Raw genomic sequence first — 24,989 nt, 5'->3', positions numbered from 1 at the left:
TCGAAGTCGGTTGGCACCACTCGGGAGCGGTGGTTATGTCGTCTTCACCAAGGGGCCGCTGCTGTCGTGTTGTCATCCTGGAGGGGGGTCAGTCAGCATGCGATTGGTTGATGTCTTCTCACAGCCATCTCTTCTCTGTCGTTCCCGACTGGCGTGCGGGTGCTGACTCTACACTGTCACACTTCACCAGAAGCGCTTGGTATGTGTCTTCTACAACACCTTTCACCAATTGTGAGATTTTGTCAGCTTGTGTCATGGATTTACAATGTGACCTACTGCCAAAACATTCAGAATGTAGCGCTATATCAATTCTCCATGACTTTGAACCCTGTTCTTCCACTAAGCAGACTTACTACTGATTGTCTCTGAACGTTTCCTTCAGTTTGGTCAGGAAATTGTCCTAGCTATTGAGCTAGTCTCGTAGTTCTCGAACTGCTGCTGGACTGTGCTGTCCAAGTAAAATTGCACATTTGCCAAACAAACCATGTCATCCTACATTTTCTATTTGGTGATTTAGTCGAATCCTTTCAGCCATTTTGTCGGGTCCTGAACAGTATCTCTGGAGAACACTGGTGGATGCCTGATGGGTAGCTGATTTACTGCTGGCTTGGAATCCGTTGGTCTCCTGAATATATGGGTCTTAGGAAAGATGTACTGCTTCTATCCTTGTTCTTGTCCGTGTAGTTAGAGGTTTTACATAGCCTAATTGGAGCCACAACGATGTAGAGGTTTTGAAATACCTGGCGTCTCCAACAAACAACATCACATTGTATATATACTCAAGTCCATATTTGAAAGCAGGATCGTCAATGAAATTTAACACTTAGCACTGAAAGGACGTTTATTACGAACACCACTGTACAGACAGAACATAACTGAACTCCTGTACAGAAAGTGCAATTACTTATTCAAACATAAAATAGTCCAGAATGCTGATATTTGTATGGACATCGAATATTTCAGAATATACAAACATTACAAACATACGATATTTCAGGAACCTTCCATAAATGATAAATACTAAATAAAAAATGATTACTGGTGGTTAGTTTTGGACTGGCGACAAACAGCACACAAGCCAGCGACAAATAATCATTACGCCACACTGCCAAAGCGTAGCTCGCAGCAATATTTTATGCTCTTTCTGCTTTCGTTGTGAATTTTCTAATTTCTTAGTTCTGAAATAAATGTTATATGACAAACTTTTACTTTTCACCCTCCCCGAGCTGGGCGGCTATGAACACAAACAATCCTTGTAGTTTGTTATATTTTCCATGACCGCTTGTGTCGCCATTTTCTGTATCTTTATGTTTCAGTATCAGAGTCACTGCTGTCTCGGATTTGTATGTTAAATGTACAAACAAAATGTCACAGAAAACGTAAAGTGACAGCAAACGGTATGACACAAAACAGCACTGTCTTGTTCTGGAACTGGTCACTTCCAATCTTGTGTGTGCAACAAGCTTCAGTGGGACATTATCGTGCCAAAAACAAGTCTTTGTTGTCGATCTCAGGTCAGTGGTATAAGGTAAGCGACATTACTACAATCTCAATTCGGTATGTGTACGACCATGAGGACAAGAATTCGTTGTGGTACATTTTAAACGCCTAGAGACCCCAAAAATTGTGGATTTGACATTAATATCGCTCGTTTTAGACACACGTCAGCGTTTTCCTACTGCCATCCCAGTCCATCGTTCTCAGTAACTCCTCTAGGACAATATTATAGTACTTTTGTTCAGATGGTACATAGTCTTGTTAAATATTTTCTAAGCCTTCCAGAGATAGCAGAAATATACTTCCACAGATTAAATTGAATTTGCTCATTATTGCAATCATATGTATCACATGTTACGTGTGTTATTTCCGTTAGAACTGGTTTTCATGTACGAAGACCACATCTACTAGAAATCTAATCGTTGACTCAATCGTTCTGAGCCATACAAGCTATGTTCTCAGCAACATCACATTAAAATCCATACCCCTGAAAGATGCAAACCAAGGCCTCCACTACACAAGGCTCTGACACTACCCTGAGGCCACAAACGGCTGCTCAGCATCGCATTTCGACACCTGGGCTTAGAGAGACACAACCGCATTGACGTTTACCAGCGGTTTTTACTTGTATTTGTGGGGTGCCCACAGAGATTGTTGCCGGTTCATTATTTTCATCACAACTTATTTGCAAAATATTTTACCCACTTGCATATTAACAACCATTTTTGAAAGTTAATGAGACATTTCCTTCCGAAATTCTATGATTTTGATGTTGCAAATATATTGCATCCTTTAAGAGATATATCAATTCAACATTCTAATTTGTTTAACAAATGAAGAAGTCAATGACGTTTTCTCAGTTCCTATAATAAAAGTCAGCAGGCACAAATAAGAGTCCGAGAATCGAAAACTTGCGTCTCATTCCCGCAAGTGAAAAGGGGACGGGGCTATACGGCCAGAGCCGAAAAAAACCGAACGGGTGAATGCCAATCGCTGTTGGTTTACGTGGTTGATTGGGTGTGCGAATGATAAGCATTGTTATAATTATTAGTTATTAGCGAAATCCATAGATTCAGACTACCAGAGTGGAAATAAATGACTAACAGTAATAACAGGTAAGAAAGATTGCATATTATCTTCTCAGTGTATTCAAGAAAATGAAATTCTGAGAGAAAATTTTTGCCACATCGTTGCACTACTAAGGGCCAGTTGTACAGTTCCTGGTTAGCAGCCTCTTAATTCTATTCTAGGAATAGCGTCGAAAACGTACTGTACGAATACGGAGTAGCGTCTAACCGGAGAATAAACGCGGGATAACTAAACTGGTGATTTCTGACAGGGTTAGTGGAGGTAACCAGAGAATAACTTTTGATCATGGCGGGAATAGTTACAGAATTAGTGGTCACAAGATTGTTTGTGAGAGCGAAGAAGGAGAAGAAACGGGTTCATCACACAAATTATATTGAAGAATATGACGACTCCAGATTTCCATAATAATTTCTTACTACTACTGCTTTTCAGTGCCATGCTTGAGAAACTGGACCATGTGAATGAAATGTGAAACTATTCCCTACCATAAAACTTTTTGCTTGCGGTAGCCCTAATAGGCATTTGATATTGGTAATTCGTGAATTATATTCTGTCGTGTTATTTGTGTAAATGAGATAGATAAAAATAACCATTTGTGCCAAAACAGTCTGGCTTATTAGGCGTGTGTTACAGTTGCTGCAATATTGGAAAGGCCTATTTCGCTTTATCCAGCAGAAAGCGACAAAACAGACGTAATTAGATCGAGAAGCCACTTCAGTCTTGGGTATTACTCGTATTAACAGCTTTTTCTGTGCTAGTCAACGACATTTTGATTTTTCAAGTAGCAGAACGTTTGACGAACTTTGATGAGGTAATAGAGTCTTTCGCAGAAAGGAAAGCACGCCCTGTAAAGCTGTCGCAAACTTAGAGAGAAAAAAAGTCTGGGACCGAAGCACTGACGAAATGTGTACTGTCTTGCTTGTCTCTTGTCTTCATTGCTTTTATGTTTCCTATATTTAATGTGATGTCACAAAAAAGAGAAAGTTATTAGTTAATACGCAAAAAAGTGCAAATTATCTGAAGAGTTCTTATTCTCCCGGTCACAAATAATCCCACCCAGTAATAACTGCTAGTTCTTTTAAGGGGGGAGGGGGGGGGGGTAGGTACGACATCAAATCGGCCGAGTGGGAGCAAGAGAGGCACCACTGCCCTGAATATAAGTTACAAAATATACAAATTTGACTTCCACAGAGCGAAATACAGTGACGTACGATAGAAGAATGCTGTGTAAAGAGACGTGGCACTGCACTTTGGCACACTTAGGCCAAGGGGGAAGAGGGGTCTGGCAGCACTATCACGTTTTTGCCACGGTTTGAAAATATTGTAGATCCGGGGCTGATTGTGTCTAGCGGGCCGCTTGAATTTGCGTGCGCAACGGCCCGACTTGTTAACTTTAGTGTTAATTAACCAGGAAACGGCATAACATATCGAATTTTTTTCTTAACAGTTACTTATCAACACAATCTACCCTGAAAAACCCTTAAAAACTTTTCACACTGCTTCTAGCCACTCTTTATGAAATGATGAAATGGAAGAAATTAAATCGAATTTAATACATAGAAAATAATTAAAGTCACATGGACAGAGATTCAAAATGATAGAAGAATGATAGAAACAAGAAACGAGAGAAAATAAAATAGTTAACACAATGATTAAAATGACATATTAAAGTATTAGAAATGAAATAAATTACATTTAAACCACTTGATTCAGGAAAATTAATAATAAAAGTAATTGAGATAAAGATTAAAAAATGAAAGTTTTAAAATTTTATGATCAGATGTATTGTGTGTCCCACTTCAACAACAAAAACATAAACTTTGTCTTTAGTTCGGAGCCTGTTATGACTGTTATGCCCCATTTATTCTTAGTTTGATACGCTGTTAACACATCACAGAGCTTTTACAGATGTGTGATTGGTAGCTCCAGAGCAGTTTGAATCTCAGCACTTGCAGTGCTCATGCTATTCGGTTGCATATAGTTGGGTGTGGGTCATTCTGTGCTTAGTTTTGAGTGTTTATTGTGATAAACTGGCAATCATACTTTTTCCCAATTTCGTGGTAAATCTCATTATGATAATAATAACTGTTTGAAGCACAAAGTATCGAAAACTTTTAGAAAATATACTTATAAAATGTTTTGTACATAGTCCTGTCAGGTCTATAGCTTCGTATTCTTGCATGACAGACCATAGCAAGAAAACTGGTAGATAAAGAGATAACAGGTTATTCTCCAGTATCTGAAGAAAGTCAGGTTTAAGGTGGTAGTTATAACAAAAAATATCTACCCAATTATTTTCAGATCAAAGGAAGAAAGAAGGGATTTTCGCTGTCATACGAAATTTGAACAGAAGATCTTGGAGCTCATGATCAGACTTTATTGCTAATCTTTGAAAATGTGAGACCTATGTTATTTACAGTACAGAATCAGGAATCCATTCAAAGTGTTCCCAATTTAAAATGTTATTATGTGTCAATGAGAGAAAAAATTGAGGCGCTCAGGGCTAGATAATGATAAGCCACAGACGGGGCGAAATGGAGATTTTTATGTTTTTCGTATCTGTTAGAGGATGGCAAGCCACTGGTGGAGTGGTATTTGAAGAAACCAAGAAATGGCAGCACACTCTCTGTTATTTTGTATTGCCCCAAGACACAGTACTGCATTTTTTTTTTTTGCTTTAGTATGGAATGCCACAGCCCATCTCCCTCGTAAGGATGGAAGGCAACGATGGTGGCAGCGGATATCGGAGTTGAGTGAAACAGCAAAACATAAACGTTGGTAAATACACAGCTATTAAACAGAATCAAAGAACATTACAAAAAATGATATAAATTTACTTAAATAACACCAATTATTTACATGGTTATTTCTGAGAGCCAGCAGAGAATTATATTATGCTAATATTATTGTAAGTTACACGATTTTTTCATGTTGTTGTTGTGGTCTGTAGTCCAGAGACTGGTTTAATGCAGCTGTCCATGCTCCTCTATCCCGCGGAGGCCTCTTCGTCTCCGAGTAACTACTGCAACCTACATCCTTCCGAATCTGCTTAATGTGTTTATCTCTTGGTCTCCCTCTTCAATTTTTACCCTCAACGCTTCCCTCCAATACTAAACTGGTGATCCCTTGATGCCTCAGAATGTGTCCTACCAACCGATCCCTTCTTCTAGTCGGGTTGTGGCACAAATTCCTCTTCTCTGCAATTCTGTTCAGTACCTCCTCATTAGTTACGTGATCCACCCATCTAATCTTCAGCATTCTTCTGTAACACCACATTTCGAAAGCTTCCATTCTCTTCTTGGAAATTTGAAATTTGTGGTAGATTCTTGGGAACCAAACTGCTGAGGTTATCGATCCCTAGGCTTACACACTACTCAATCTAACTTACGACACACACACACACACACACACACACACACACACACACACACACACACACACACACCCATGCTCGAAAGAGCACTCGAACCTCCAATGGGGGGAGCCGCGAAAACCATGGCAAGGCACCATAGACCCCGCGGCTATCCTGTGCGGCTCTCTTCTTGCCTAAACTATTTATCGTCCATGTTTCACATCCATACATAGCTACACTCGATACAAATACTTTCAGAAAGGACTTCCTGACACTTAAATATATACTTGATCTTAACAAGAGCATGGAGAGCAGCATCAAACAAGTCTCAGGACTGAAGACCACAACAACAAACAACAAATTTCTCTTCTACAGAAACGCTTTCGTTGCCATAGCCATTGTGCATTTTATATCCTCTCTACTTCGACCATCATCAGTTAAGTGTCTCATTTCCTAATCTAATCCCCTCAGCATCACCTGATTTAATTCGACTACATTTTTTCATTTTTTTACTTTCAAGACACTGTCCATTCCGTTCAATTGCTCTTAAAGGTCCTTTGCTGTCTCTGACAGAATTACAATTTTGTTTGGCAAATCTCAAACTTTTTAATTGTTCTCCATGGATTTTAATTCCTGCACAATATATTTCTTTTGTTTCCTTTACTGCATGCTTAATATACAGATTGACTAGCATCAGGGAAAGGCTACAAGCCTGTCTCACTCCCATCTCATCAATGCTTCCCTTTCGTGCCCCCCGCATCTTTTAACTGGCATTTGGTTTCTGTACAAATTGTAAATAGTTTCTCAGTCTCTGTATTTTACCCCTGCCACCTTCAGAATTTGAAGGAGGGTATTCCAGTCAACATTGTCAAAAGCTTTCTTTAGGTCGACAAATACTAGAAACGTAGATTTGCCTTTCCTTATCCTATCTTCCAAGATAAGCCGTAGGTTCAGTATTGCCTAGTGTGTTCCAACATTTCTATGGAATCCAAGCTGATCTTCCCCCCGATCGGCTTCTAGCAGTTTTTCCATTCGCCTGTAAAGAATTCGAGTTAGTATTTTACAACCGTGACTTATTAAACTGATAGTACGGTAATTTTCACACCTGTCAACACCTATTTTCTTTGGGATAAACAAGTTGTAATGACATCGAATCATTGTTATTTTTAAGGGTCAAGAGTGTACGAGTGATGCAACCAAGAAAAAAGTACCTTCCAGAGAAATGGGACCTCCACGTGACTACCGTCGGAAATGCATGACGAAGACAGGAGAAGCCGTTTCCACAATATTCCGTGGCTTCTGGGACTTCGGGAATTTTGATGCACTCAACAACTACATCTTTTCATCCATCTCAACGGCACCTCCAAAACACTCCTACTCGAACAAAAGGAAAAAGGAACAGTCTTCTCGAAAGATCACTGCTGCATACTCTGTTAAGATTCAAGGCGAAGTCATCGACGTATGTAAGAAGGCCTTTCTCTTCATTCATGGACTACCCAAACGAGAAAGAGTGGAAAACATCGTCAGGAAAGTTGGTAGTGGGAAAGAGTTTTTAAAGCAAGATCAAAGGGGGTACCACAAAAATCACCGGAAATATCCACCTGAAGTGACAGAAGGTGTTCACAAGCATATACGAAGCATACCCACTAACCAAAGTCACTACAGCAGGCACAGTGATCCCAGAAAGATTTATTTTGACTTCGAGATGACAATCAGTTCCTTATACAGGGAACATTATCTGCCCTACTGTGAGGAAAAGAAAATTTCCATTGTTACAGAATATAAGTACATACTTATTTTCTGCACAGAATAAAACATAGGTTTCAAGATACAGATTGAATAACATTGGGGAGAGGCTACAACCCTGTCTTACTCCCTTCCCAACCACTGCTTCCCTTTCATGCTCCTCGACTCTTATAACTGCCATCTGGTTTCTGTACAAATTGTAAATATCCTTTCGCTCCCTGTATTTTACCCCTGCCACCTTTAGAATTTGAAAGAGAGTATTTCAGTCAACATTGTCAAAAGCTTTCTCTAAGTCTACAAATGCTAGAAACGTAGGTTTGCCTTTCCGTAATCTTTCTTCTAAGATAAGGCGTAAGGTCAGTATTGCCTCACGTGTTCCAACGTTTCTACGGAATCCAAACTGATCTTCCCCGAGGTCGGCTTCTACCAGTTTTTCCATTCGTCTATAAAGAATTCGCGTTAGTATTTTGCAGCTGTGACTTATTAAACTTATAGTTCGGTAATTTTCACATCTGTCAACACCTGCTTTCTTTGGGATTGGAATTATTATATTCTTCTTGAAGTCTGAGGGTATTTCACCTGCCTCATACATCTTGCTCACCAGATGGTAGAGTTTTGTCAGGTCCGGCTCTCCCAAGGCCGTCGGTAGTTCTAATGGAATGTTGTCTACTCCTGGGGCCTTGTTTCGACTCAGATCTTTCAGTGCTCTGTCAAACTCTTCACGCAGTATCGTATCTCCTATTTCATCTTCGTCTACATCCTCTTCCATTTCCATAATATTGTCCTCAAGTACATCGCCATTGTATAGACCCTCCATATACTCCTTCCACCTTTCTGCTTTCCCTTCTTTGCTTAGAACTGGGTTTCAATCTGAGCTCTTGATATTCATACAAGTGGTTCTCTTTTCTCCAAAGGTCTCTTTAATTTTCCTGTAGGCAGTATCTATCTTACCCCTAGTGAGATAAGCCTCTACATCCTTGCATTTGTCCTCTAGCCATCCCTGATTAGCAATTTTGCACTTCCTGACGATCTCATTTTTGAGACGTTTGTATTCCTTTTTGCCTGCTTCATTTACTGCATTTTTATATTTTCTCCTTTCATCAATTAAATTCAATATTTCTTCTGTTACCCAAGGATTTCTACCAGCCCTCGTCTTTTTGCCTACTTGATCGTCTGCTGCCTTCGCAACTTCATCCCTCAGAGCTACCCATTCTTCTTCTACTGTATTTCTTTCCCCCATTCCTGTCAATTGTTCCCTTATGCTCTCCCTGAAACTCTCTACAACCTCTGGTTTAGTCAGTTTATCAAGGCCTCATCTCCTTAAATTCCCACTTTTTTGCAGTTTCGTCGGTTTTAATCTACAGTTCATAACCAATAGATTGTGGTCAGAGTCCACATCTGCCCCTGGAAGCGTCTTACAATTTAAAACCTGATTCCTAAATCTCTGTCTTACCATTATATAATCTATCTGATACCTTTTAGTATCTCCAGGGTTCTTCCATGTATACAACCTTCTTTTATGATTCTTGAACCAAGTGCCAGCTATGATTAATTTATGCTCTGTGCAAAATTCTACCAGACAGCTTCCTCTTTCGTTTCTTACCCCCAATCCATATTTACCTACTATGTTTCCTTATCTCCCTTTTCCTACTCTCGAATTCCAGTCACCCATGACTATTAAATTTTCGTCTCCCTTCACTACCTGAATAATTTCTTTCATTTCTGTTCTTCGGAACACTGAATTTTTTTAGGAGACTACAAAGTAATACCCTCAACATTCCAAAAGAGAAAAAAGTAGCAGACAGTTCATGAAAACTACCATATGTATTTATAGGGGATGATGCATTTCCTTTGAGGACTGATATGCCGAAACCATTCCGGCAGAGTGACTTGAACTGCATGGAAAAGAAAATTTACAACTACAGATTATGCAGAGCTCAGCGCATTGTTGAGAATGTATTTGGGATCTTGGCAGCACGCTTTGGGATTTTCCACACAGCTATTAATTTGGAAGTCAGCTGTATCGATAAGGTGGTAAAAGCAACAGTTGCTTTACATAATTATTTAGTGAGTACTGTGAATCAAACTTATGCCCCACATGATTCTCTTGATTTGAAGGACATAGAACATGGCTTGTTCCATAATGACTTAACAATAGAGGATTCTAATATGCTACCACTGCAAAGGTCTACTGCAGGAAACATTCCACTTGATGTCAAACGTGAGAGAGTAATTTATGAACTACTTTGTGAATGAAGGATAAGTTCTTTGGCAACATAAATTTGTGCATTAGCAGTAAAGAAAAATGTAAAAGAAAACAATGTATATTGCAGTATAGTACAAACAAATAAAAGCATAGGTATATATCTAAATTGTAACAGTGCTACTGTAACTAAATACCACTACCAACCTATCTCACTTACCTCCATTCCTTGTAAATTACTCGAAGAGCATCTTGGTGTCTCCTGTTCATTTAAAAAACTGAAAAGATCAAAGTACCACAGAACAGGTCTATAACTTCGTCTGCTGCAGGCCCTTCTGTCACGTTTCCTTTTTTCTCGTCTGAAATTCGTTCGTAATCTATTAATTTTCTTAATAACAGTATCTTTAGTTGCTGATGGCTCAATTTCTTTGTACTTTATGAGAAGCACCTAATATACTGCGTCTCTTTCATTTTATCGTGATATTCTTTACTTTTAATATTCCATAAACATAGGTGTCTTTCGTAACACCTAATAAATTCCTCCAAAACTTCCCGGTCCGACATCAGAGCGAAACGACACAAAATGTAAATAAACGCGCGCTCTCCACAGTCTGTGTCCGAATGACAGATGTGTGCTTGTTCAAGCCTCCCTAGGCTCTAGGCACACACGAGCAAGAATGGACACGCTTGGAGGATTGCACAAGCATGCATGATCGAAATTCGGTCAAGCGTCAAACTGCTTGTGCAAGTCTGATGCTTGCGCTAATTTGCCCAACACACGGTCAAAGAAGCTTGCACAAACACGCTTGCGCAAGCGTGATTGTCAAGCATGCAGTAGTTATTGTGTGCTTGTGTGGGGGGGCTCTAGACAACGCTGGAAGTGACGGCAATTGTGATATCAGTGAAGCTAAAGGTTGGCACTGAAACTTTGGTGATATACAATGACAAGCCACAAAATTATGTTTTCCCTATACTTAATATTGTTTTTCGCAAAGTGCAATAGTTAAAAATCATATTCCTCACCCAATTTATGGATTTTTATCAATTTTCAAATGTGTCTGCTGTAAAAATTACTTAATTTGGTTTACCATTATAAAGCCCCAAACGCCTTAATTGTTTCTATCAAAAGCAGTTCTCAGGTCGATGACTGGACCATTATGGCGGCCCATTTAATAAAAAAAAAAGATATTTCTCCAGTTTACTTTCTACTAAAACAAATTCTACCCTGCCACAATTAAATTAAAAAATTGGGAATTGGCAACGCTGAAGAACAAAAAGCCAGGCCATAACGGGATAAAGCGTTTCACAAGACTCAAACTCAAAACTTTTGACATATCAGCAATGTATCTAAATTACCGCGCCACGCAACTACTTTGGACAACAGCATCAACTTTACCGTATTGATACTAAAAGTAAATAAGAGTCACATTACCTGCAATTCCGACACTGGCAGGAGTAGAGACGTTTGTGTCAACAATTGGCACCACAAACAAAGAACTGAAAAGCGAGAACCGACATCATTTCTCGAGAACAATGAGAACTAGTTGGAATCGACAACTTACCGTTCTCTTTCCTCGGTTTGCCCTTCATATTACACAGGGGTGTTACAAAATCGCTAATGGACTATAGAATCAGTACGGTTAGCAAAGGTGGCTGTAACGTTATTTTGAAGCCTGAAACTACGAACACCCATCACGGTACATTTTATGTTGTTACGCATTTCATAATACGTTTTTGTCAATCCAAGAGCACAATCAATCAACATAAAGCATTTAACCTTGAAGTTTTTTTGATGTTTCGTTATGAGTAAGTTATCTGCAAATCTCGTATATTTGGCAGAAATAGGGTAAGTGATTTAACACCAGCAATGTCTTATACAAAACAACAGCCACTGCTTCAGTTTAGGCCTAACGAATGGTTAAGTACTGTTCAGTGTTGACAATATGTAATCAAAAGATAAATACCAGTACTTGAAAAAAATGTAAGATTTTCACATGCATTGGAACTTGCCAAACTATTTGGATCTACTAATAATTTTTTCATCGGCAGCAAAAGAATGAGTACGGATTTGAAATGTTGGAAACGTCCTAGTTTTGTATGACATTACTCGTAAACAAATAATTAATGTGTAATATTGTCTTGTATATATTCATGAGCACTAAGTTATCACTAATGTATTTTAGTACATCACTATGTGGCTGTTGTGCTCTAGGGTTGAGTAAGTTCTCCTCTCTGGTCATTGAGGATTTCAATCGTAAATGAATAAGAATCTAAAGCCTCGAAAGAATAATCTTCAACGCACGTCACTCATTTGGAGAAATTTTGAAATATTTCATATTGCATATTTGATAAGTAGACGCCTGTGATATGCTGTTTGCAGCCGTGATACTGTGTGATGTTTCCCGTCATCATACTCTCTAAATATACTTATCTCTGCAGATGGTAATAATAATTTATTATGTATCAGTGATGAACTATAGTGGTAGTTTTTACGACAAGGAGCGTTCTCGTATTACAACTTAGCGTAAAACGCATTTTATAACATATTTTATATCATTTCATTGTAAACGCAACTGGGCTATACAACTGGAACTGAAAATGGTACAACTCTGCTTACGAATACAGTGTTTTAATGAATTACAGAAGTAGTCTCCTTACAGCAAAATAAACATTACACATTATCGAATCTCCCGTTTGTCTGTTTTCAGAGTATGGCTTTCCTGCATGTTCGCTTTTCATGTTTCATTTCAGAAATCGACTGAGTGACGTCATGTAGCTACGGGGCTTTCAAAGTTTAGCAGAGGGAAGCCGCACCCTACCGTGTTCCTGGTGTAGTAAGTGTTGTGAATAGGACAGTTTTGTGGCTGAAAACGGATATAACGCGAATTGTATGTTTCCCTGACCCACGAGAAATCGTCAGGGGCATTTTAAGTTGTAAGTATGTATCGTAATTCGTCAGAAAAAAATTGGTTACGGTGTTTTGTGTTTGTAATCCGTTACGTAGTCTAAGTAACTCGAGGTGCGGGCAGCACAATATTTCGTGGAAGTACGTGTAAGAGCAGTTATTATATGTTGTAGTAATTCATAAGAAGTTGTTTCGAAGTGCGAATTATGATCTTCTTGCGTGACGGAGGGGAATATTGATTCATGATCGCGAGGAATAAGTACAACTCTACCATCATGGCCGTTCATGTCAAAAACCGCACCTTCCCTTTCGTAATTGGTAGTGCGTGTAGAAGTGAAGTTTGAAAGATAACGTCATAGGATTATTGTGTGTTAGGGGAATTGTGCGGTGGTTACGTGATACGGGTGTTTGTGAAAAAAGTTTGTACAAATGTACTTCAAAATAATCCTTATCCTTATGTTTTTTAAGCGCAGCAGAAGTGATTGAAATAGCATATTGAGTTAAACATGTTTTGTTGTAATTGTGTAAACGGGTCTTTGCGCAATTATAGCGCCCGTTCCTAAATTTGTGAAATGTTCGACCACTCCCACTTTCAGGTATTGGTCCTCTACTGACTACAGGCGGAACTAATTTTTTTGATATTTCCTGTCCTCCCATGTACCTCTATTCAGGATTCCTAAAATCTAGCACTATCATTCTAGTTTTAAAAACTGTGGAGATAACCGTATTTGACGCTTCTACGATGGTTTGCTAATGACAGCAGAAAGGAAAATATTTTAGTTTAAAATTTTGATATCTTAGGCTAGCGTCGTTTTAAATTTTTTCACGATCATAGTTGTCATAGCACATTGCAGTGATTGCATATTTGCATATGCACATTGCAGTTTAAATTAAAATTTACAAATTACTAAATCATTATCTATATTTGCCCTCATGCTTACTTAAATATTTCCATTTGCTCATGTTTTTGGGTACTGGAATAAAGTTTGAGACAAATGTAAATACTAAGTGTGTTCCGTGCAATGCTGCACAGTGTGTGTGGAGTATTGAGTGCTGTGTCACCATTTATGTACTAGCGTGCTATTTGAATAGTGTTATGTATAAATGGCAATGGCAAAAGTGGTTCTTGTTGTCTAATTTATTGATTTATTTATGATGCGGTATTAAAAACATTGTAGAAGGAAACTGGTTTGATGACACACTTAGAGTAGCCAAGAATTTGGTGGGTTTATAAAAATTGACAAGTTTTTAAATTTTATAATACTATGATCAACACTATTGTGTTCAAAGAACAGAAAATCTCGTTTGGATGTTCTGTGTTTTCAAATAGGTACTGTGACAGCATGGACTACTATACATTGTACGACTTGTCATGCTGTTGGATTTGTTAATAACCTATAGTAATTAATTTGCCTGTGGATCACCTACTTCAGTTGAGTCCAGATATCCCTTCTATGTTTACAGAAATGTTCATCAAAGCTGGTCTTAAAAATGTAGGTTTTGGGTGAAAAATTGTGAAAGGAATTGTAAGCTTAATTAAAGGAAAGGGGAAAAAAATCGAGTTTTTGTATGCTTAAGCTATGTGGAAGGTGAAATCCAGCACAATACACAGTATGAAAGCAAAGCATCTTACCTGCTGCCCAGGATAGTTAGTGAAATTTGAGTGAATCCTGTGAAATTAAGAGAATGTTTAAGAAAAGCCATTTCTTCCTATCTCAACAAAACCAGTGGAGTGTGAAGATATGGAGCTTATATTTTGATATGTGCAGGTTTTCTATTCTCTCTCTCTCTCTCTCTCTCTCTCTCTCTCTCTCTCTCTCTCTCTCTCTGTGTGTGTGTGTGTGTGTGTGTGTGTGTGTGTGTGTGTGTGTGTGTGTGTGTGTGTGTGTTTTTTTGTAAGATATTACTGAAGTCATGTGGATGTTTTTATTTAATGTATGCAGTAGTATACTGGTTTAGTGTGCTTAATTTGCTCAATATCTTATGATGGTGTATTAAGCATTATTTGTTTACAGATTTGTGTCCAGTGTGTTCTGAGCAAGTATGAATGAGCTAGACAGTTTGCGACAAGAAGCTGAAACATTGAAAAATGCTATTAGAGTAAGTATCAATTTCCAAAGAGGTGTTGTTGATTGAGAGATAAAATGGCTTTACAGTGTTAAACCTTTCTTGTAAAATCACTAAATAGTTATGTGGGCCTTTAAAATTTGTTGATGCTGATATGCTAAGTTGTTAAATGAACTGCAGCTACCAATTGTTATGAGAAAGCAAGTACAACACTTTGGTAGTGTTGGACTACTGTTCTGGCTAATTGGCTACAAATCTTGGTCCACAGTTTTACATTTTTATTTCCTTCAAGTATGTGTTCTAAGCGCTCAGTAGGAATTAGTCCCATAAAGTTTGACGAAGTTGGCATGAATAAAATGGATCATTGTTTGGGCACTACCTTATTTACCAGGATAATTTGCAAGTGGTACACAAAGAGGGTGGAGGTGTAAAGTGGTTAAAACATTGAGCTCACATTCATGAGTGGTTGTGTCTGAATTGCATTTCATCATCAAATTTAGATTGTCAGTCATTTCCTTCTGACGTGTTATGACTGCAGATGTTGTCTGTTTTAACAAGTATCAGATTTACTCCTCATAATATATAGTTTTGTCCTGACAATAATGGCCTAGTAATCAGTGTAATGTTGACCCCCAATCCACCATTATTTCTTCAGAGTAATAGGAGGTGGTAGCAAAATTCATTTAACCCTTTTGCATTCAATTGTGAGTGGTACTTTGTACCCACAAAAGTGTGTAGTTAATCATGCTATATCCGGAGTGTCAGATGTTGCTTTAAATTGTTTGAGTAACCAAAAAAAGTATTTTGAAATAATAGTGTAAATGTGGTTACTTTTCTACATGTACACTTAATTTAAAGAAAGCCAAACTTCTCCATGAAATCTATACAAATTTCTGAGTTGTGTGACATAAGAAAAATGAATTTTTTAAATATTTTTAGAGAGATAATAGCCTAATTGTAATAAACGGTATTAGTCTGCCCAATTTGTGCAATTCTGTATCACGTGACACGTGTGTTTAGAAGCAGAACACACTTTGTCAAGATCTGGACATGCATTAGGATGATTTGTGCTCCAGTACAAGAACAGTATAAATCTTTTGTTCAGTCCAATACATAGCAAGAATTCTATAAAACCTCATATCTCAGCTATTATGACGATCTTTTTTTATATGGGCTGGACAAAGTAGCATGTTTCAGTATAAACTGCTCTGCTAAGCAGTGTGATTCTGTGGCAATCAGCTGAAGTAACACTGCAATGAAAAATAGATGGAAATAATCAGTTGCATAAGATCCTATGTTTGCCAAACATTTGACCAGGTACAGTGTTGTTTGACGCGCGTGTCAAGCATAGCTTGTGTTAGTGAGAAATTTTGATTAACGAAAAGTCTGACAAGATGGTGGCATTGTTTGTGTGGGTTTTTCCCCCCTTCCAAGACATAAGTTTAGTGAAAAATAGGTTTTATTACACCTTATCTTACACTATCCTGGGTTCCCACAACTATAGAAACTACGATCAAGGATAAAAGAAAACAGCACTGGCATTTACCAAATTGGTAGAGGTGCTACATCTTTCTGAGCCGTATATAATGCAGGAAGATGTAACAAACTACATAGGTATTTTATGCATAACACAAAAGTTGGACAGCGATGAAATACAAAACTTTAAGTTCTCCGGTTCTTCTACAGGTAATGTTGTCTATATGTTCTCATGTTACAGTATTTTAATAAACTGTCATTAGAGGACCAAGTAGAAGAGAATAAATTTTTGCATTCTTGTGTCTTCATTTTCAATATGAGGGTGAAGGAACTGTAATGAGTTTCACTGTCTATTTGCAGAAAGTACATGTAATAATCAGTTTCTAAGTGTAACATTTTCATTAACAGGTTTTCATGTGTACAGTTCTCTCATTTTAAACCATTCCTTGAACCAGCATCTCGATTTCCTTCTTCAGATACATTGTCAAAGTCAATGTCAGTACTGTTTTGTCTGTTTTTGTGGCCATTCTCAGTATGCTGTCAATATGCGAATAGCATTTGCTTCATACTCACAGTTTAAACTGAAAACCTTTTTTATTTGTACATTTATGGGTTTGTTTGCAAATCTGCAGTGAGAGAAGGGTGCATTTGACAAAAGTTCACTCGTTATGGGGGGGCCTGTAGGTTTTCCTATTGGCATCACACTACGTGAATATTCACACAACATTTATGAGCTAGAGCTGATCCAGCTGCTAAGGAAACTGCAGGACATAACAATTTTTGTTGAAGCAAGATTAAGAGTGGGTGATGTTGAGTACTGTTTCGTGGTGTTCATAAATGGCATTAGTGACTCTTGTAGTTTTGACATAGGAAGAAGTCATATCTATATATATACACTAGACACATAGCTTACTTTATGGATGAATCTGTAGTGGTATATTATGCTATCTATGTCCTTGCTCTGATGACTGCATGTAATACTCATAAAATAGAGGTTTTTCACTGTTTTAAGAGCATGTTACTTTTGACCATTTGTTGCAAAGCTGTTATACACATCAACATTTTAATGCACCTAACACTAAGAGTATTATAATTATTTTATAGAAATCTGTAAATTAACCTACATATGCCATTTTTTAAAATTATATTTCGTTTCTGTTGATCATTGGTGTAAATATGATTATGTAATTTCTGTGAAGTAACGTGTAATTGTTTGTTCTCTTACTGTGGGAGTATGTCTCATATAAACTAAGAGTAGAGTAATAACTGGTTTATGGTTGTGTGATGTTTCACATTAGTCGTATTTAGTAATGAGTGTAGTGATAACTTTACATTCTGTGGTTCTGTAATGCTTTGTCATAGAACTGCTAAAAAGTTGCCTAGGAACTTCCCATTTTTGCGGTCTTTTTGCTCGTTTAAAACTGACTGGTTTATTAGATGGATGTAAATTTAAATTTCTTCCATTAAATCCTGCAGAATGGGAAATTCTTAGACAACTTCCTACAAGTTCTACAACAAAGCATTACAGAATCATAGAATGTAAAATTATTGCTGCACTCAGTAATAAATGACTGATGCAAAACATCACGCATACGTAAAGCAGTTATTACTCGACTCTCATGGTTTTCAGTACTGTTTCATTAGAGTACTGTGATAGATTTACGTAGAAGATCTTCGTAACAACTATTTAAAAATGTTCTCCCATAATAAGAGAACAAATAATTTACTTCAAAGGAATTACATAGTCGTATTTGCACTAATGATGAACGATAATTAAATATAATTGATAACATTTACACATGTAGATTAATTAACAAACTTCTGTAAAATAATTATAATCTTCCTAGTGCTAAGCATATTAAAAAAGGACCTTATAAAAGAGCTTCGCAACAATTACTTGAAAGTAACATGTAACGTGCTCCTAAAATAGTGAAAAACCTTTATTTTTTGAACATTACGTGCAGTCGCAGAAGCAAGGATGGACATGGTATAATATACCACTAAATAATCATCCATAAAGTAAGTTACAATGTGTCTAGTATATCTACAGATATAACTTACTCCTATGTCAAAATAAAAAATTCCACTAATGTATCCAGTGTATAATGCTTAAGTTTGATACTTGAAAATGGCCTAAGGCTGAAATTGTACAACCATTCATCAATTAAAGAGAATGGCACCTCAAGGCATCATGAAATCATTCAAAACATTCGCCACAGCTGCAGACTGTCACATTGGAAATTACAGAACTAGTAAATGTCATTGTAAGACCCATACCTGGTACAAAAGAATCTTTCAAACCATTAACAACATGAACTAACAATTTTAAACCAGAAAAAAGTAGTAGCCAATAACTACCTACATGAAGATAATTCACTGTCAAGACAAAAACAAACCCCCAAAATGTCGAGTAACACTAAGTTCAGTCCCACTCCAACATCACTCACAAACAATTCAGGTACTAGTCCCTCACTAGTGTGTGTCCAGAATTGGACACATCTGGTGACCCAAACTTTCGCCACCATAACTTTTATCTTTGATATCAGATAATAAAGAATACTGTATTATTATAATTGGTGCTGTGGTAGCAGGTAGATTTTTCTTCCCTTCATATTTTTTTTTTTTTTTTTTTTTTTTTTTTTTCCAGGATGCAAGGAAAGCTGCATGCGATACAAGCCTCGTTCAGGCAACGAGCAATATGGAACCCATCGGACGAATTCAAATGCGCACACGTCGAACACTTAGGGGGCATCTTGCAAAGATTTATGCAATGCATTGGGGCTCAGATTCTAGGTAAGAACTGCTCTCTCTCTCTCTCTCTCTCTCTCTCTCTCTCTGTGTGTGTGTGTGTGTGTGTGTGTGTGTGTGTGTGTGTGTGTGTGTGTGTGTGTTTTTTTTTCCTAAGCTTGTTTCTGATGTAACTGTTTTGCTGTTTGAGCAGAAAATGGAGGGTTAATTGGTGAATATGTCAAGTACTTAAAGCAGAAATATCAAAATAAGTGTATTTTGGATGTACTTTTGTACCCATCCTTGCACGCTCAATAAGTTTCCCTTAGACACATTATTGCTTGAGCTAGAACTGCATGTTATATAGCTGTAATATGTAATTGTTATTCAGTTTTTTTGTTTAGGACAGGTAATATATGTTGGCAGTAAAGTCTGTAGGTAGGCAGTATAACTGGACTCTTTTTTTTTTTATTATAACAAAACACCCAGTCCATAAATGGAACTTGTAGTTTTAGGTCCCAGGAGTGTAGTAAGTTTTTTTATTTTAAAATGGTTGCATGAGTCTTGACCCATTACTGCTTTTGGCATATTCATTGAAAAGTTAGCCCTTCATAGCCATATCCTAAAGTAACAGATATAATCAATGTTTAGTATTTGCAGGAACCTAGTGTCGGCGTCTCAGGATGGCAAGTTAATAGTTTGGGATAGTTACACAACAAACAAGGTGCATGCCATTCCTTTGCGTTCAAGTTGGGTTATGACATGTGCCTATGCTCCTTCAGGGAGTTACGTGGCCTGTGGTGGCCTGGATAACATTTGTTCGATCTACAGGTATGTGAGACTATGTTTAGAAATAAACTTAAAAAAGTTAAATTTTAACATTTTGTATTTATTTCAGTTTAGGGCAGAATTTTGCGTAGTTCGTAGTAACTGAAACCTGTGTTTATTAGCTGATGTGATAGAATGTGAAAATGTTAGAAGAGATGAACAATTCTAGGATACCTTGATATATTTTAAGTCCAGGTGTCCTAGAGGAGTTTGTGGTTGCCAGATATATATTTTTCGACTAGGCAACCACTATGTCCTTCTGTACTTTCTGTTCTTTCTTTCAGATAACTTCTAAAAGGATTCACAATGTAACTTTCAAAATGTTTTGCTACAGATAAACAAATCTGTTCTTTGCCTTTCCTCATGTGGGTTATTTAAATTTGATGTAACATTATTAGTCTTTAATCATAGTTACTTGGTATGAAAGTAGAAACTCGACAACTACAAATGACTAATTCCTGGTCTAATTTCAGTCTCAAAACGAGAGAAGGAAATGTACGTGTAAGTCGGGAACTGCCAGGACACACCGGCTACTTGTCCTGTTGCAGATTTCTTGACGATAATCAGATTGTCACAAGTTCAGGAGACATGTCATGGTGAGATTTTCCACATCAAATCAGACATTTGCTTCAAATTTTGATCAATCTATTAACACAAAAATTAATAAAACCACTTGTGTTCAATCATTTGTCTATGTAAATGTTTTTGCAGTGCGTTATGGGACATCGAAACAGGACAGCAGTGCACGTCATTTATTGGACACACTGGTGATGTGATGTCTCTCTCTCTTTCTCCAGATATGCGTACATTTGTATCTGGAGCTTGCGATGCATCAGCAAAGGTATGTTATTAAGATCTTTGTCAACTGTAGCTGTCTTGCATTTTGATTGCTTATTAATGCTATTCCGTTAGCTTCAAACAAGGTAGCTTTTACACTCGTGTTTATCTGTTTGGCCAGATGTAAGTGTACTGTCATGGTGCTTTCCATTTAAGGGCCATTTCTCTGTGTTGTTCGTGGCAATGGCGTAAAGGGCAGATATTTCTTGGTTAGAAATTTTATTTTAAAAAGCAGCTGCAGTGGGTTGCTGCAACACTGCTGCTTCTAAATTGTCAGATATGCTTACTCCACTTTCTTTTTAAATTGTAACACAAATTTACTATTATGACAAGTTTAGTGTCATGGAAAATTACCCATGTCTTCAAAATAAACTTCCTGATAATTATCAATTATGTTTTTGAAGGATAATATTGTTCTATGGCTGGCTGATAACGTAACATCTGTTTATTCCTTACTAAATTGCACTTTCAGCTAGGAAGCCAGTTCCAAGCATCCTAAAGTACGCATCAGAAATATACCTCTGTCATCTGTATTTGTGATGCAGATCTGTATTTTTGATGTTTGAAAATGACTCGTAGCCAAAACTGCAGTTTAATGTGGAAGGAATTAATTTCCAGTCACAGTGGAAAATATGGCGTGGAATAATATTATTTTGAAAAGGATAGATTTCTACTCAGCATACAATGGAAATGTCTAGTCAGTCAGGGACAAAAGACTACTAAACACGTAAGCTTTTGACCAGAAGACCTGAAACTACGTGCAGGCGCGCGCGCACACACACACACACACACACACACACACACACACACACACACACACACACACACACACATGGCCACTGTGGTGGGGGGGGGGTGTATTTTCTACAGCTAGAGAAAGGAAGTGCATTCTGAAAGATAGCCAAGCTTCATACACCTTCTGGTTGTGTGCCTATCGATGACACAGCACGTCTGCCTGTTAGTAAGCTGTCTAATTTAGTGTCAGCAAGCTGTGCAACAGCGGTGTCCTTCAGAAATTACACTTCGGCTTATGATCCACATATTTTTGTTATAGACACTACTGATGCTTAGTTCATTTGACATAATGGAAGTTGACATTTTGCTCATTTGTAGTGCACTTGTCATCTGACAGCATTTGAAAGTTCCAAATGTTACATTTGTTCAGACAGTTGTGAGCCACTGCACTCTCCTAATCACAAGTACAACAGCTTTTTGACACTATGTGTAGCATTCACAAAGATACCCGACAGATCCTGTGGTGTGAAGAGAGGAAAAGTAAATAAGACGTGCAGCTCTGCAGCTGAGTGCACTACATGGTGTGTCTGGCTTGAACTGTTTGTTCAGGGAAATAACAATAATTTTATATTCTTTGTTTGAAAATATGTACATGGAGTGTTGGTTTAATGGTAAGCCTGCAGTGCGCCCAGGTGGTTTGACTCCCATGGGTATGTGCACGACATGTGTGGATCACTAAACCATTGCATCATTTCTCTATCTTTCCGATGCACTCTTCCTCCACTTCCCCTTCCCTCTCTCTCGCTATCTGCCCCATACTCAGATTATCTAGCTCACCTCTGACCTGTTGATGCCTTGATTAAATGTGTGTGCTGCTCAGGTTATTCTGTAAGTTCTGACATACATTTTCATTGATATCATGTTTTGGCAGTGTGTCCCTGCTTTAGAGTTTTACTCCCCATTTTCCAGACTTTAATAGTACTGCAAATCATTTGGAGTAGGACATACCAGATGGCTCCCTAGCAATGATGATAGGCTTCTTCATAAATGGACAATTACTCTGGCTGAAAAGCCTTTTTGGTAGCCTTAATTGTGCTGAGGTTATCATATTATGTACAGATTGTATTCTGAGGCAATGCAGGACTTACATAGTTGATGCTTAAGCTGTTACCTCCTGATGAGAACCAGAGTAGACACTTAGTGATGGGTGGACATGGCTGTATGTTGCCCTTAGGAGGCCACTTGCTAGAGTACACACTGTAAAGGTGGATATTTTTCACATGAAATCATCCAAACTTATCCCACATTATGGTACAGCTGATTAAGGTGTCTCTACGGATAGAAGTAACTCAATGCAGTAGCTTATGTCTAGCATCTCAAGTGTGGGCCAGGTTGAGGTGCTTAAATGGATTATTCTCCCCAGTCAAAATTATGGAATTATCAATGCTGTCATCTGAACTGATCCTCCATGAAGTTAGTGAATACTATCATGCAGAAATGCAAGCATCAGCATATTCATCAGCATTCATGAACTTGGGTGGAGTTTAATACCTCTTCTGAACAAAGAAACATTGATGTAAAATGCCTCTTTGACTGGGCATCGAGACAGAGGTACTTCTGCAGAATTGACAAAGATCCACACTAAAACAGCGGTTCTGGTCAGATCAGTTTATCAGCAACTTGGTGTAAACTACTGGAGCAGATCATTAAGAATATTTTCTTGGTGATTGTAATCTAGACATTTGCTCTCACTGCTTCATTGTAGATTTAAATGGGCCAGATCCACCGTTAGTCACCTTCTGTGATTAGAATCTGGGAGTCAGATGCCTTCATGCATCAACAACCAACTTATTGCAGTATACTTGGACTTCTGACATGGATAGGAACTGCATCCTAGCAACACACTACATGGATAGGGATTGTGGCAACTTGTCAGTCTTCATACTCCTTTTCTTTCTCTCTTTTTTTTTCATGTTAGTTGGAACATCCCCTTAACAGCCTTTGCAGACAAGAAAACAGTACATATCTGTTTCAAGAACCATGCTTATTATCACTGAAATAGATGGAACTGTGACTTGTGCATGACGTGATGTCATTAGTGCTTTACGTTGATATTTGCCCTGTAACAGCTACATGTCACTCTGGTTTGCTGCACACTATCTCCACTTTTACATAGATTGAAGATCTGGACCAAAAATTGCAGGCATACATTTTGACAGATTTTGCACTTTTCCCAGTTCATATCTGTTCACCAACTACTTCAGCAGATATTGACCTGGGTATCAACACTTCAAATTTGACCTGTGGTAATACCTCTCGGTGAGCAGATCAGACCACCCTGTAAAATTCTATAAACGTCATGGTGCAACTGTTTTCAATTATGGTAGGGTCATCAGTGGATTGCCTGCACAAACTATCCTGTTGTTGCTGAACAAAGTAGATCATGCTGAAATCTGGCTTGTAACAGTGGCTTTTTTTTTGTGTTAGTACTTCCATGAAGATATGGAGTTGTCTCATAATTTAGTGTTAAACTTAATAGAATACTGGAACAACTGTCATATTCAATTTTCTCCTGCATGTCTGGCATCTGCTTAGTGATTGTTTAAGGGTGGGCAGCTTTAGTACATTTCACCAAAGTTTTCAAAGAACTCTTATGTACTCTGGATACTTGCACTTCTACCCTGTCATAAAAAACCCTCTATGATGTATCTCCTGCCCTACTGTTACCGGGTTACAGGCGAAACATTACGGTTGGTGAAACCCAAGGAATTTAATGCTGTTGATTCTACTTGTTCCTCTCCCAGATCTATGTAGGTTGCTCTGTAGATTGAGGAATAATTGGTATGTATGTGCCAATCATAATTTCTTCAAATAGTGTTCCCTACAGATTTAGTGTCGTATTTACACAAGAGAACTGATAGCTGTACTTACAACCCTCACCTTTATCAAAACACACTCCACCCGAGGAGCAGGTATTTAATAGTTTGGTTCAAATACTAACATGATTAGAAGAGTTAATGCTTTTCAGTGATTTAATAGTTTCTTGTGATCTAACAGTTCGGATGGAAAAACTGAATGTGTCTCCTGGTAGAGTATGTAATTTTAATGGGTCGGCTTTCAGTAGTCAATGTTTGTACCTGTGTTTTTAGTTAATTTTAAGAATGAACTGAATTTGGTAGCTGGTTTGAATTTATTTTTGGTTACTGGCACCAGGCAGTTGAACCTAATTTGCCCTACGTAGTTTTAGTTTCCTGATTAATAAAAAAATTGCCGTGGTTTGGTCCTGGCTATTTTGTGCATTAAATAGAACTCCAAATTGCCCATTACATTGCTGACCTGTCACGTGGGGCTCGTGTACAAATTTTGTAATCAGTGTATTTCTTTTTGTGTATAGATTGCCACTGTGAGGTATTTTGTTTGCATTTTCATGTACCAACAAAACATAAAAGATACTGCTGTAAATCCCAAACCATCACCTGGCAGTTCATAAGCAGTGTGCAGCCCTGTTTCACCTGTAGTGTCGCGGA

General features: G+C 37.9%; 1 protein-coding gene across 3 annotated transcripts in view; it reads left to right on the top strand.

Moving 5' to 3' along the window:
- The first annotated feature begins 12,664 nt into the window (after window positions 1–12,664).
- LOC124722787 (guanine nucleotide-binding protein G(I)/G(S)/G(T) subunit beta-1) overlaps window positions 12,665–24,989 on the top strand; it is a 72,326-nt gene continuing 60,001 nt past the window's right edge. Inside the window, exons 1-6 of one of the 3 annotated variants that reach the window (XM_047247923.1) lie at window positions 12,665–12,821; window positions 14,808–14,892; window positions 18,983–19,128; window positions 19,723–19,893; window positions 20,364–20,486; window positions 20,602–20,731. In XM_047247923.1, coding sequence (XP_047103879.1) covers window positions 14,836–14,892; window positions 18,983–19,128; window positions 19,723–19,893; window positions 20,364–20,486; window positions 20,602–20,731 — 627 coding nt within the window. In that variant the 5' untranslated portion in view covers window positions 12,665–12,821; window positions 14,808–14,835. Of the gene's footprint in view, window positions 12,826–14,807; window positions 14,893–18,982; window positions 19,129–19,713; window positions 19,894–20,363; window positions 20,487–20,601; window positions 20,732–24,989 lie in introns of all 3 variants that reach the window. The other 2 variants (XM_047247921.1, XM_047247922.1) reach the window with 2 other exon arrangements.

This window comes from Schistocerca piceifrons, chromosome X, assembly GCF_021461385.2.
Source record: "Schistocerca piceifrons isolate TAMUIC-IGC-003096 chromosome X, iqSchPice1.1, whole genome shotgun sequence".
Taxonomy (NCBI): Eukaryota; Metazoa; Arthropoda; class Insecta; order Orthoptera; family Acrididae; genus Schistocerca; species Schistocerca piceifrons.
This window is presented reverse-complemented; position numbering and strand designations above follow the sequence as displayed.